General features: G+C 30.6%; 1 protein-coding gene and 1 pseudogene across 2 annotated transcripts; both read left to right on the plus strand.

Moving 5' to 3' along the window:
• Nucleotides 1-901: 901 nt before the first annotated feature.
• Nucleotides 902-2,817, plus strand: LOC121232276 (protein PROTON GRADIENT REGULATION 5, chloroplastic). Of its 2 annotated transcripts, none has more exons than XM_041117962.1 (2): nucleotides 902-1,381; nucleotides 2,475-2,817. In XM_041117962.1, exons 1-2 carry the CDS (start codon nucleotides 1,109-1,111, stop codon nucleotides 2,577-2,579), a joined length of 378 nt encoding a protein of 125 aa, XP_040973896.1. In that variant the 5' UTR covers nucleotides 902-1,108; the 3' UTR covers nucleotides 2,580-2,817. The 2 variants fall into 2 exon arrangements, with proteins under 2 accessions (XP_040973896.1, XP_040973899.1); XM_041117965.1 differs by having other exon boundaries at nucleotides 915-1,381; nucleotides 2,503-2,817.
• Nucleotides 2,818-7,864: 5,047 nt separating this feature from the next.
• LOC121232277 (pre-mRNA-processing factor 19 homolog 1-like) overlaps nucleotides 7,865-14,500 on the plus strand; it is a 38,874-nt pseudogene continuing 32,238 nt past the window's right edge.

Consider the following 14,500-nt stretch of genomic DNA (forward strand, 5'->3'; position numbering starts at 1 on the left):
CCAAGAAATTTAATTAAAATAACTGTATAAGGACTAGATTTCAAATTTTTAAAAAGTTCGAAGACTTGTATTAACCTTATAAATAATATCTGTGTGAATATAATTAGAATGGAAGGGTTAATACACTATTTCATACTTAAATTTGACTTCAATGTTCACTTTGGTACCTGATTTCTTTTCCATTCTATACTTGATTTTGTTTTTGTCTTAATTTGGTACCTAAGTTTGGTTTTAACTTTCAATTTGGTACCTATATTTTTTTACCTATATTTTTTCTTTGTCTCAATTAAATACTTATGTTTTTTTATTAGAGCTTACGTGCGTAATATCCATTGAGCCACGTAACACGTAATGTTATTTATTTTATGTATTAAACTAAACATTGAAATCAAACTTATGTACCAAATAATATATTAACTCAGAATGAAATCAATACAAAGCACAATCAAACTAAAATCTAGAATATATTCAGGCTCCAATGGTGGATTTAAACCTAAGGTAGATTTATGTTGACCTTATAATTTTTTTAATAGTACACAATTAGAAGGTTAGTACACACACGTAGGTAGAAATATATCCGCACTACACATTATGTCAAAAAAAAAACTATCCAAAGAAAGACCTACCATTTGCTCCTCGAAAACTCAAACTCAAGTGAATTCTATAGGTTAACAACTCGTTAACCGTATAATTATCATACATATCTCTCTTTTTAAATCAAGATTATTTGAATTAGACTGAATAGATTGATTGAATTAGTTGAACTGAGAATTGATTGAGATATTAATTTAGAGAAAGATATTAAATCAGTTAATTCATAAATCGATTGAACGAGAAAATTAAATCAAAATTTTAATATTTTTATTTTTTATAAAATTTTTAGTGATTTATTTAATGGAATGAGAGCTAAAAATTCAAGCCAACGCCAGAATTTGTGGCTCCTAATGCTTTAACAAAAAAGAATGGAAAACATCAAAAGTTCTGGAAATTTCACCAAAAAGATATTCATATCCCCTCTTTCACTTACAGAAAAACCCAGCTTCAAAAATCAAGCTTCATCTAATTCACAAACTTCTTTGACTCGCCGCCACATTCACTGGTTGTTTCAATGGTCGTTTCGATTTCGGCAACCGGGTTTAAATCAGGTTTAGGAACTTCCTTGTACGGAAGTTGGGGTCCTTGTTCTTCAGATTCTGACTGGTTGGTTAACTCAGTTCCGAGCCAGGTTCGAGTTGGGAAACCTGTTAGATCAAAGCCTATGATGAAGAATGTTAATGAAGGGAAAGGATTGTTCGCTCCGCTTGTGGTTCTTACTCGTCAAATCATTGGCAAGAAAAGGTTTAATCAGCTCAGAGGAAAAGCCATTGCCTTGCACTCTCAGGTTCGGTTTTTAATCATTTATGCTATGATTATTGTGTTAAATAAGTGATTATAAATCGGATTTCCAAGTTTATTTATTAAAGAAATTGAGTTAGTGTCATCGAATACGAATTTAATTAGAGAATTTTAAATATATATTAAATTATAAAAATTATAAATATATAAACTATTAAATTGTTTATTATTGTTAAAATATATAATTTAATTTCAACTCCTCCAAACAAATTTTTTACCTTCACCTTCGATAAGTTCAAACTATGTTCATTGAAGCTCTAATTTAATAGCAAAGTTGATCCCTTTACTACGGAAGTTTTTATATTAAGAATCAGATTACATTTTGTCTCTTTTATTAAAAGATAGACAAATTAATTTTTATATGTTAAATCAAAGTGCAAATTGGTACTCGTGCTAATAATTTCGTTTATTTTTACGGTTAAAAATTAATCTCAATACATCAGTATGAGGTATATATAAAATATTTGGTTATTTCGTCATTCACATCAGTTTTTAACAATAGATATTGATGAAATTCTTAATAGACAGGCTTGGCCTAGGGTTATTTGGAGGTGCAGCCACTCAGTGTTCAAAACTAAAAATGGTTCAAAATATTATTTTCCAATTGTTAAGGGGTCTAAAAATTTTTTTTTTTTAACTTTTAAAGGCCAAGAAGATTTTTTTACTAACTTAAGAGACCTAAATTTTTTTTTTCAACTTTTAAGGAATCTAAAATTTCATTTTTATTATTTTGCCTAGGGGCCCAAAAGTGTCAAGAACGGACCTGTTAATAGAAATGGTTAGTTTACGCTTTGATCTAACATATATGTACTAATTTACCTATTTTTTAAGTAATCTAACAAAATACAATTCGACTTTTAGTATAAAGATTTTCATGATACTTTTACCAACCCTAATAACTTTGAATTTTTATGTTCAAATTTCACCATATATGAGCTTTATTTAAATTTAAGTTTAGATATATTTTGATTATCCATTCATCTATTTGTGTATTATAATAATTAATTATGATGTGTTAATTAATTTTGATTGTAGCTGGCAATGATTGTATGAAATATTTGCTGAAATTTGAAATTCAGGTAATTACTGAATTTTGCAAATCAATAGGGGCTGATGCTAAGCAAAGGCAAGGGTTGATTCGTTTAGCCAAGAAGAATGGGGAAAGGCTTGGATTCCTTGCATGATAATGATAACTTATGAATCAAGTTCCGGGCTAAAGTCGGACATAGGTATACGTTAGAGATGGATGTGTTTCGATTTTTTAAACTTCTTTTATATATTTAAAGGATGATATTTTTATAGATATAATACGAAGAATTTAACACTATGTTTAATTCGATGTAATATAATAAAACTGTAATGAAATAGAGTTGTAATGTAATAGAGTTGTGATCAGTAATTTAACTTTTTGGTTGAATAGAATGGAATAGAACTGTAATAATATTTGTCGAAGCCATTTTCAAATCAAGTTTTGGAAAATGAGAATCGATTTTAAAAACGCAAACGGGAGTCGCCACCAATCTTTTTAGGTGTGATTGGATCACCTTTAAAACATTTGGTTTTAAAATCATTAGTTTTGGTCCACGAAATAAAAGAACGGGTTCGGGAGTCGGTTACGTACGAGGAAGGATTAGCACCCTCGTAACGCCCAAAAATTGGTACCTAATTGATTATCAAATGTCTTTAATGTCGAAAGAAAAAAAAATTTAAGATGTAGTCCTCTTTAAAATATTTTAACTTTGAAAATTGGGATTCACTAGCGTCAAGTATTGACATTAAGTTAACCCTTTTTTGAAATTCCTATCTCGAAACAGTAAAAAGTTATATCTAATAAGTTAGGACATATTGCTTTGAAATTCCAATATAGTGGCTTGCATTTAGAAAACCTCTAAAAAAACTTAGAAGGGTACTTAATTATTCGAATTCAACGAGAAAAGCGGCAACCCAATAAGTTAGGGCACTGCTTTCTCAAAATTTCCAAACACCAAGCATTGTCTTATTTGCAAAAAAAATCTTATTTCGAGGTAACAAATAAATGAATAAAACGAATAAAAAGATAATAACGAATAAGCTATGAAATATTCGAGATTAAAAAAAACTAGTAATAAATAAACAATCATTATGTAAGACTAAAGAATGATAGTATAGTGAAGATAATAATAATATTAATAGTAATAATACAAGTAAAAATTTTGGAATGATGTGTGAAATTATATATATGTATGTGAATATATAGATAAGTAAATAATATATATAGTGAGTGAAGAGTAAAAGGTAAAATAAGTGTATTTAAAGAGTAATGGGTAAAAATATAATAACAATATAATAGTAGTAATAACGTAATAGTATTAGAAATATACGATATATAATATTGAAGGTAAATACATAATATATACATATTAGAAATAATCATAATATTAGAAACAACTATTAATAATACTACATAAATAGATATATAGTAGTAGCATATACATGATATAGTTAAAAATATATAAAGTAAGATAATATGGGAAATAAAAAAAATATAAACGATATAATATTAGGGCATATGCAAAACAATAAAAATACAATATTAAAAGATATATATATAAAATGTATACATAATATAATATTAAAATATTTACATGGCATATACATAATAATGTAAAAAATAAACTATTAGTAATATTATAAATATATACATATAGTAGTAATAATAATATAAAGGTATTTCATATAAACAGGCATGCACGTAAAAAAAAAAGAAAAGAGAAAAATAATAATTACAAAAGTATTAAATCAAAATAATATGTAGAAACATGTTTATTTTAAAAAGAATAACTGAAACTTAATTGAGAGAAGAAACAAAATCCAAGAGATAACTTACAAGTAAAACAAATTATTGAAACAAAATTTTGGGCTAAAATTAATTGCGTATAAATGTCCGAGATCTAAAATTAAAAATGCTCCAAATCTTAAAATACCGCGCAAAGGGGGCAAATTGAAATAGCAAACAGACTGCAGGGCCAATTTAAAATAATATAAAAAACTTAAATATGGCCCGATTGAAGGCTAGCACAAAGGAGGGGACCAATTGCGTAAATTACCCAATTAAAGGTAACATGCATGGTCCCAAGCAAAAAGCTGATTCCACTCCCCCCATGCTACTTTGTTTTATTATTAATCAAAAACACTCCCCCATGCTATTTTGTTTTATTGTTAATTAAAACTATTTCCCCATACTATTTTGTTTTATTGTTAATTAAAACTACTTCCTCATACTATTTTGTTTTATTATTAATTAAAATCATACTTTATTTTCTTTTTCTTTTTTTTATCGTGAAAAAAACCTTTTTTTTTTTTAAAAACAACAAAAAAAGAGTTAAAACATCACCCTACCACCCTACATTCATTTTTCAAAATAGAGAGAAGGCTCTCAACTCTCTCAACCCTTCCCCTCCTTCGGTCATCAGACCGGCCATCAACCGTCACGCCGGTCACCGGTCACCGGCCACCGACGGCGGCGCCGCCGTCCACGGTGGCCAAAAAATCTTTCAAGGCCTTTTTTCGCTTCTCTTCTCGAGTAGAGCCCGGATTTGGGGTTAAAACGACCCAAAAACCTTCAAAAATTAATGAGAAGCACCCTAGAACTCAAGAATCTATTCGATTTTTGGCCACCAATCTTCGGTGGTGGCTTCCTCGGTCGTCCACGATGTTGGAAAACTGAACACCGGTAAGTTCCTTCCCTCTTTCCCTTTTTTATATTTTTTTTGCAAGTTTTTTTTGTTAAAAATATTTGTAAAATAGATAAAACGAACGAATAGAAAGAAGATCAAAAAAATAAAAATAAATAAATAAATAAAAATAAGGACAAACACCTTTTGAACTTGTTTTCTCCTTTCGATTTCTCCCAAAAATCTCTGTAATACAACCCCTCTAATACAATCTCTTCTCTCCAAAATACAATCGATTCCCCCCTCTCCCTTGGCACAAGGAACATAGGGCTTTTATATAGCCCAAAATCCAAAGAAAAAATACAAAGAATTTTATTTTTTGGTGTTTTTCTTTGCTGTCCTTTTTTTTGTCTTCTTTTGCAGGTATAAAGTGGTGGAGGCAAGTGGGTGTGCTGGTGGCAGACAACTGGTAGTGGCGTAGGTGGCCAAGGTGGGGTGACGGCTAGGGTTCATCACCACTTTTCTTTGCTGAAAATTGCTTAGGTTTGGGTAGTTCTAATTTGGGCTGGTTTTGGGTATTGGGTTTGGGTAGGTTTAGTTATTGTAATTGGGTAGTTTTGATTTTTGGACTGTTTAACATTGTAAATGGACTTGGAATTTGGTTATGTGGATTTTATTTTTTGCTTGTTTGCTTGGGCCAAAAATTGGCCATTACAATATTCTTGTGTTTGGTTGAATGAAATGATATTGTAATAACATAATTAAAAAAGTCAAAATGGCTAGAGTACTCTTAGCAGAATTTCTTTAAGGAGATGATATTTTAATATTATTTTTAATATAATATTTTTATATTAAATTATATTAAAATCTTCTAAATATTTTATTTTTATATTTTTTAAATACAAGTTTTAAAGGACTATTCTGAAATATTTTTTGTTATTCAATGTTACATGAAATAGTCATTCTTTGCTTATATCAAAGAATAACTATTATATGAAGACAAGTAATAGGAAAGTACTTGCCATTCTATTAAATTAGTATTACGTTTAACCAAACAAATGAATGGTTTACTATTTAATGAATAAGGATAAGGATAAATACCTTACACTCTAAGTCATGTAGTGCACCTTGTAAAACCTTCAGTTTAACTATTCTATATGATTTTCATGCCATATATACGCGTGAAATTAAAGTATATAATTATAATTGTTAATGCAAGAAGATATGGATTTGAGTATGTTGAAATGTATTATTATTCTATTTATATTGTGTCAATAAAAAATAAATATGATTAGAATCTATAATCAGGATTATTAAAAAAATGTATATAATTATAATTTTATTTCTTAAACATGGCAAGGGATAAATATATATATATAATTTTAAAATAACATATTTCAATTCACTATTTATATTTTTTTTAAACTTAAAATTTTAAAATAATTTTGGAAATCAATGTAAATCAAGGTTTTATTTTAACAAAAGGTTGATTAAACACTACAAGTTTTGGTTGACTTATTTTATATATTTTTTTACATGGACAAATGGGAAGGGGGCAAGCAATGGACTCCCTAAAAAGGGAATGGTGGATTTATTATTTATGAAATTATATATTTGTATAATAGTAAATTTATATTTTGGTTTTCAAGTAATTTTTTGACTTCGTTCTTACTCACGACTTATGCCGTAAGTTTAAGTAATGGGAATTACTTGCTTGTAGTGTACCCGTGATAATAATTTACTCTAGCATCGTCTCCAACCTAAAATTTCAAATATTTGGGAATCTCAACTTAAGTTTAAATTTAACTCAACTTCATTTGGTTATAACTCTAAGAAAAAAAAAATTGAAATGTCATAATTTTTTGTATTTTTTATTTCAAAATTCAGGTATAGCAGTTAACACTATTAATTTATTTGTTAAATTTATTAGTATGACATTTTAAAATGTGAAAAGAATACTCATTTGATAGTCATGTATTTAAAAAATAGCATTATAATTAACATGGATTTAACATAAAAAAACAACATTAACAATTAGAAATGAATTTTGAATTATGAAAAGTTGAGGGACTGGTTCTTTGGAATAAAAGTCTAGGGACTAAATTTCAAATTTTCAAGGATTACAAGGATTTATGGCACATTTTAACCTAAAAAAATATCATGGTAATAAGGTATAAGAGAAAGCTCAATGTCATTGAACTTTTTGTAACTTTACATTTTAGTCTCTAAACTTCAAAGTTACAAAATGGTCACTAAACTATTTGAAAGTTTTCATTTAAGTCACATGTTACAAAATAGTCATTAAACTTCAAAAAGTTACAAAATGGTCACTAAAAAAATCGTTGTTGTATGACATTTTTTATTCGAACTGTGTACACCCATCAAAAGTTCTGGTTCCCCTTCTCTTCTACAGTACAGTTTTTTTTTTCCATGAACAATTTTGAACATCATGAATTTGAGAACCAAAATTCGAACGACCTTTTGGTTTATTGCTAACACTGATTGTCGAATCGACTTGGATAAAATGTATGTTTATATACTCGTAAATAGGTATTGATCCACCGTACCGATCATTGAATCGCCATTTGGAGTTTGTTAACTAGACTTAAAAAGGAAAACATAAAAGCCCAGTGACTTAAATAAAAACTTCCGAATAATTTAGTGACTATTTTATAATTTTTTAAAGTTTAATGACTAAAATCTAAATTTACTAATAGTTTAGTGAACTTTCGTGTAATTTACCTTAAAAAAAATCTCATGGTAACATGGTAAAAAAGAAGAAGATTAAATCACAAATTTGATAAAATTACAGGTACTAAAAAAAAATTGATTTGTTTATTTCTTTCTCACTATTTTCTAGCTGCTGGTTGGCTGGCTGCTGGTAGCGGCCTCCTTTTTGGCTCCGAATTTCAGACCCTAAAACGAAGCTCGAAACCGTGAATTCCTCTTTTTCACAATGAACTGTTCAAGTAAGCTCTTCCTTTCTCTCTTTATTTATCTTTATCTTTAAACGTTTGTTTTTGTATTTTTGGTGATCTGAGAGGTTTTGATTGTCCGTACAGTCTCCGGCGAAGTGCCGGAGGAGCCCGTCGTCTCCAAGAAATCCGTTTTGCTTTACGAGAAACGCTTAATCGAGCGACACATTGCGGTTTGGCTTCTCTTTATAATTTTACGCCTTTTTTTGAAAAAAAAACGTGTCTTATGTTTGGTTTTGTAGTTTAACATTATTTCCTTAGTATTTGGATGAATTAGCTGCAACGTTTAATAGATTACTTTGTTTTTTCTGTTTTCATTAGGATTATGGGAAGTGTCCGGTTACCGGAGATCCACTTACTATGGACGACATTGTCCCGGTCAAAACCGGCAAGGTGATTTTTATTCTTGGTTGTTTTCCTTACCAGCACCTGTTTCTATTACTTCTTTTGAGCTAATTTGTTTGTTTCTATGCTGTTTGATGCAGATTGTAAAACCTAAATCCTTAACCGCGGCCAGCATTCCCGGGATGCTTGGAATGTTTCAGAATGTATGTTTTTCTTAATTCATATAACCCTTGAATATACTTTTTTCCCCTTATGTATGAATTAGTATAAAGCATTGTATACTTCCAAGTTTTGAGACCATCCTTCTTTTTTGTTATGCATAGTAAGTGGGAGATTTTCGCTTGTTCTTTGTGATTTTGTAATAATTCTATTGTCAGTTTTGCCACATAGGTCAAACTTTGAAACTTTATTTTTAGCTATTTGTTACTAAAGCAAAACTTACAGATAAATTTAGTTGTGTTTATGTTGATTTGCTTTAGTGTTTTGCTTCTGATGTTGCATTACTTTGCTCATTGCAGGAATGGGATGCTTTAATGCTATCCAATTTTGTATTAGAGCAGCAGTTACATACAGCTAGGCAGGAGCTGAGTCATGCACTCTACCAGGTAATGACGTTAAGGTTTTAGGATTCTGTTGATCTTTTGACATTCATATAAACCTTTCAATTGATTAGTTTTTTAATATTATATTAAACCATTGCATTAGAAAGACCAGGATATTTTACATGTTTGTTACTTTTATTCTAGATTTATGCAAAAAATCTTTTTTATTATGTGGTGTTAGATCTTTCGTCAAAATTTATTTACAGTCTTGCTAGTGGTTTAATTCCTTTTAACATTGAGAAGCTGAGTAATTTAGCTCAATGGCTGTATAAAAGTCTTTTATTTTTAGCCTTGACTTTTGATGTATTGTATAGTGTGTGTTGCAGTTTCTTCATTGGGGATGCTTTGTTTGTAAGATATTTACTTTCATCTCAGAACTTAAGTGATTGAAATTATCTTTTTATGATCCATCATGTTGCGAAATCTGATAATAAAAGAATATTGAGTTTTAGCTCACCGAGTGATCTCCCCCCCTTTCTTTTCCTAGTCCTTTAATGTTTTTATCAAATTATAATGTAGTTCTGTCTATCTTTTTTACAGCATGATGCTGCCTGCCGAGTGATTGCAAGACTTAAAAAGGAAAGGGATGAAGCCAGGTCTTTGCTTGCACAGGCTGAGAGGCAGGCACCCTTGACAGCGTCGGCTGCTACTGCCAATGTTTCTGCTCTTAGCAATGGAAAGCGAGGTTCTTTCTCAGTATGTTATTCATTAATGTTATATATCTTTAGCTAATTCGGTATCTTATTTGAGATCTATATCTGTGATCATAGTTGCTGAGGATGGAGATATGGGCCCTGGTTCAAAGCAAATGCGCCCTGGGGTTTCTGAGAGTATTATTGCTGAGTTAACTGAATGTAATGCAGCTCTGTCACAACAGCGTAAAAAGCACCAGGTATTCCTCATTCAGTTTAGCTCGAGTAATTCCGACTATCTCTTTGTTGACAATATCTATACATTGTCTTTCTATCCCCTCCATCAATCTCTTCAATGTGTTCTCTTTTCAGATACCTCCAACATTGGCTCCCGTTGATGCTTTGGAGAGGTACACCCAACTTTCTAGCCATCCCCTTCACAAGACAAATAAACCAGGGATCTCTTCAATTGATATCAATCTTTCAAAGGTGTGTATTTTCCTTAAAATCATCCTTTTCATGTAACTATATTCTTTTCTTCATTTTACTAGGCTGGACATAGTTATCTTTGGATGTTGCATGTAGTGGACTTGTTATTTAGCAGCAAAATAAAGGAAATGGGGAATAGATCTGTTAGCAACAAGGTTTGAATGTTAAATTTGGAAATCCTGTTAAAGAGATTACCAAGATGATGGCTAAGCTCATTTTACATTTTTTCATCCATGTGATGTTAGACTAGCAATTTCCTACATTTTCATGCATTTTGAAGGCCACATTGGTCCACCGTGTGGAACCCAAAACCCTGTGCCAGGTTCTAGTCTACTGACTGCATTCTTCTGCTTTTAGGGGAGTATAAATTGCCTAGCAGATGCTAAAATCACTGCACTAGTGTATATTATAGTTATAGAAATCTGTTTTATAGACGAGTATGTTAAATGTAATTGGAATAGCCTCTACTTTCTATTTTTCTCCATTCTTTGAAGCTTGCGCATTTTTTTTTTCAATCTGTGTGTTTTTTTTTTAAATTAATGTTAAATGTAATTGGAATAGCCTCTACTTCTTATGTTTCTCTGTTCTTCAGAGCTTGTTCATTTACTTTCTTTTACATCTGGTGTTTAGGACATTGTTGCAACAGGAGGAATTGATTCAAGTGCTGTACTCTTTGACCAAACATCTGGAGTGATCTTATCAACCCTGAGTGGCCACTCTAAGAAGGTTTATTCAGTTTCTTTTATGGTTTTAAGGGATGCTGTTTACATTTTTCTTTTAAAATTTTATTCTCTGACTCCATTCTTTTTTAGGTTACAAGTGTAAAATTTGTAGCTCCAAGCAATGTAATTTTAAGTGGATCAGCAGATAAGGTAAGCCAATTTTTCAAGTCCCACAAGTTCCAGTTTTTGTTCTTTTCTGTGTTCCTTATGTCAGGTTTAATCTTGCATTATTTCTTTAATTTTTAACTTGCATAACTAAACTACTCTGTATTTTTTTAACCTTAATAAACTACTACAATTTCTTTTTAATGTTTTAGCTTGCATCACAGTTTGATTGTCTTTCAATTTTTTTAAGACTGTACGCATTTGGCAAGGGTCTGAAGATGGAAACTGTGACTGCAGGCATATTTTGAAGGATCATACTGCTGAGGTGAATATATGCTCAAATCTAAATAGTCTGAATACTATGATTATCAAATTCTTATTCTTGTTTATTTTCTGCCTTGTGGAAATCCGAATAAATTTATCTTCTACACTTTCAGGTGCAAGCTATCACTGTCCATGCTACAAATAACTACTTCGTAACTGCTTCCCTTGACTCAACATGGTGCTTTTATGATCTTTCCTCTGGCTTATGCTTGACACGGGTCCTAATCATTGTATCCATCCCTCTGGTCTGTACGGTTTTCAGTTACTGTGAATATGTAAATCATAGCTTGTGAAGTAAATGGATTGATTAGTCAGTTGTTAATTTGAAGTAACTTATGTTAGAATCTCAATCTTCCTAATTGACTGCAAATGCCATGTTCACCATTTTCTTTATTACTTTCAAAGGAAATATGTAGCCACAGTTTTCTTTAGTGGTAGGGCGATGGTAAAATGATTTTCTTTTTCATTGAACTTAAGGTATTTGTTTCATTTATTTTGAAGTGGAAACCCTATAATACGAGTCAGTTTTTGATTTCTACAGGTTGAAGACCCTTCAAATTCAATGGGCTATACATCTGCTGCTTTTCATCCTGATGGTCTCATACTTGGAACAGGCACCACTGAAGCCACTGTTAGAATTTGGGATGTGAAGAGTCAGGTATGTAGAAACCATGTTATATGAGACCTGAACTTATGTTATCAAATTTCATATACTGTTTTTGTGTTCCATTTTATGAAACAACTATTTTATGACCCTTCAGGGAAATGTTGCCAACTTTGATGGACACACTGGATCAATAACGGCCATATCTTTCTCAGAAAATGGTTACTTCCTTGCAGTAAGCACCTAATCAAATATGCACATTACGTTGATGGCATGAATTATGCAATCTGATTTATGTTTGAACTCCAGACTGCAGCGCACGACGGTGTTAAGTTGTGGGATCTGCGCAAATTAAAAAAATTTCCGGTCATTTGAATTATATGATCAAGATACACCAACAAACTCTGGTACGTAACATCTTGATAACAGTTGTGCCTGGCTTATTAGCTTGTTTCCTATTGGCTCCCTCTTGAGAGCAAGCAAGATACATGATGGTGTTTTTGGCTTACATTTTTGTCTTTGAAAGTATTTTTTTCCATATACTCCATGCTTCTCACATTGGCAGCTTTTGAGCCAAGGGAGAATGTAAGGCCCAAATTTTGCCCGGGGCCCAATAAAACCAAACCCAAATTAAACCTAGCCCATTACCTAGTTACAAGCCCAAACCCAATTTTGGCCCAACCTAATCCCATTACACTAGCCCAACCCAAACACAAAAAAAAAATAAAAAAAAATAAAAAAAAAACCTTGGCCACCTACTCCACCACCCTTGTTGGCCACCCACCTTGGCCATCTACTCCACCGCGCTTGTTGGCCACTCACTTTGGCCACCTAAATCACCCCAACCACTTCACTTGTTTACAAAAACTTTATTTGTAAAATTTGGCTATAAAAGCCATTCAAGACTTTGTTTTTTAGGGGTTGTTTTTTGTTTTTTGGAAGAGAGGTTTTTTTTTTGTTTTTGGAGGAGGTTTATTTTTTGGAGGAGGGTTGTTTTTTGTTTTTTGGAATAGGGGTTGTTTTTTGTTTTGGAAAGGCTAGTTTTTGGAGATTAATCAAAGATCAAAGCAAAAGAGGTTTCTTTTGTCTATTCTCATCTTAAGTTCTTTGTTTGTTTATTGTTTTCCTTTCAATTTTATTTTGTTTTTTTTATATACGAAAGTAAAGATAAAAGTAAGAAGCTTACCCATATTTTCATTACCGAAAAATGTTTTTTTTTGAGGTCCGGCCGCCGTGTACGGTGGCGCTGATGGCGGCCCATGGGGGTCCATGACCGAAGCAAAGCCGGACCAACGGCCGGATTTAAAAAAGAGGGAGAAAGAGAGTGGAGAGCTTTGTTTTATTTTTTTTATTTTATTATTTTTACTATTATTTATATTATTATTTCTCATGTATATATTATTATTTATATTATTATATTATATGCCCTCTCCATATTTATTTATATTATTACTATCATTATTGTTACTTCTATTATTTTTATTTCTGACTACTATTTTTATATATATATGTTTTATTGTTTGTATTATTATTATTATTATTATTACTATCACCCCTATTGTTATTACTTTACTTTTGTATTCTAATATATTATTAATATTACTTATATTTTCATTATTTTTGCTATTACTATTATTATTATATATTAATGTATATTTTTATGTATATATATTTACATATAGTATTGTTTTTTTATTACTTTAATTTAATATTTTTATTATATTTGCTTTTTGTATTTCTATATTATTATTATTATTATTATTATTATTATTATTATTGTTATTATTATTATTTTTATCATTGTTTGTGTTATTTATTTATTTACATATATATCATTTACTGAAGTTTTTATTTTACTTTTCATTATATTTGATCTGTGATTATTTCGCGTGTTAGCTAATTTTTGTTATTCTCGTCTCTTATTTTATTTTATATTAATGCATCTATTATGCTCATGTATATTATCCCGTTTTTTTATTTTATTTCGATTTACAAATATTACTTTATGATTTCTAATTCTCTAAATCTAATTCAAGTTAAATGAGTATATTCCAAGCCGGTTTATAATTATTCGTTTAAAAATTCTTTAAAACGGAGACGATGTTCGATGTTTAGCAATTCGGGGAATCGTGCCCTATCGTGTTGGGTTGTAATTTCTTGTTTGTCCAAAATAATCGGATGTCTCTTTAGAATTTCGTTCAAGTTTTTTAAAAACCTTTTAAAACGAAGGAAATGTTCGACGTTCGGCAATTCGGGAAATCGTGCCTTATCGTGCTGGGTTGCAATTTCTCGTTTGTGCAAAATAATCGAATATCCCTTTGGAATTTCATTCACATTTTCCAAAGCGAGACAATGTTCAACGTTTAGAAATTCGAAGAACCGTGCCCTACTGTGTTGGGTTTCGATTCTCTCGTTGGACTAAATAATTGGGCATCCTTTTGCGGTTTTCAACATATAAATTTTTGAAGTCAAAATTTGTCATGTTTTTGAGGGCTTAAAGGATCATGTCCTATCGTGCAGGATGTGATGTTATATTCCTCTTAGGCAAGAGAATTTTGATGACTAACTTGAGTTACTCAAATGTTATAAAAAAGGAATCACATTTCAAAAACATTTTTTAAAGCTTAGACATAAAAACAGTATTTAATCGATTT

Source organism: Gossypium hirsutum, chromosome A01 (genome assembly GCF_007990345.1).
Source record: "Gossypium hirsutum isolate 1008001.06 chromosome A01, Gossypium_hirsutum_v2.1, whole genome shotgun sequence".
In the NCBI taxonomy this organism is placed as follows: Eukaryota; Viridiplantae; Streptophyta; class Magnoliopsida; order Malvales; family Malvaceae; genus Gossypium; species Gossypium hirsutum.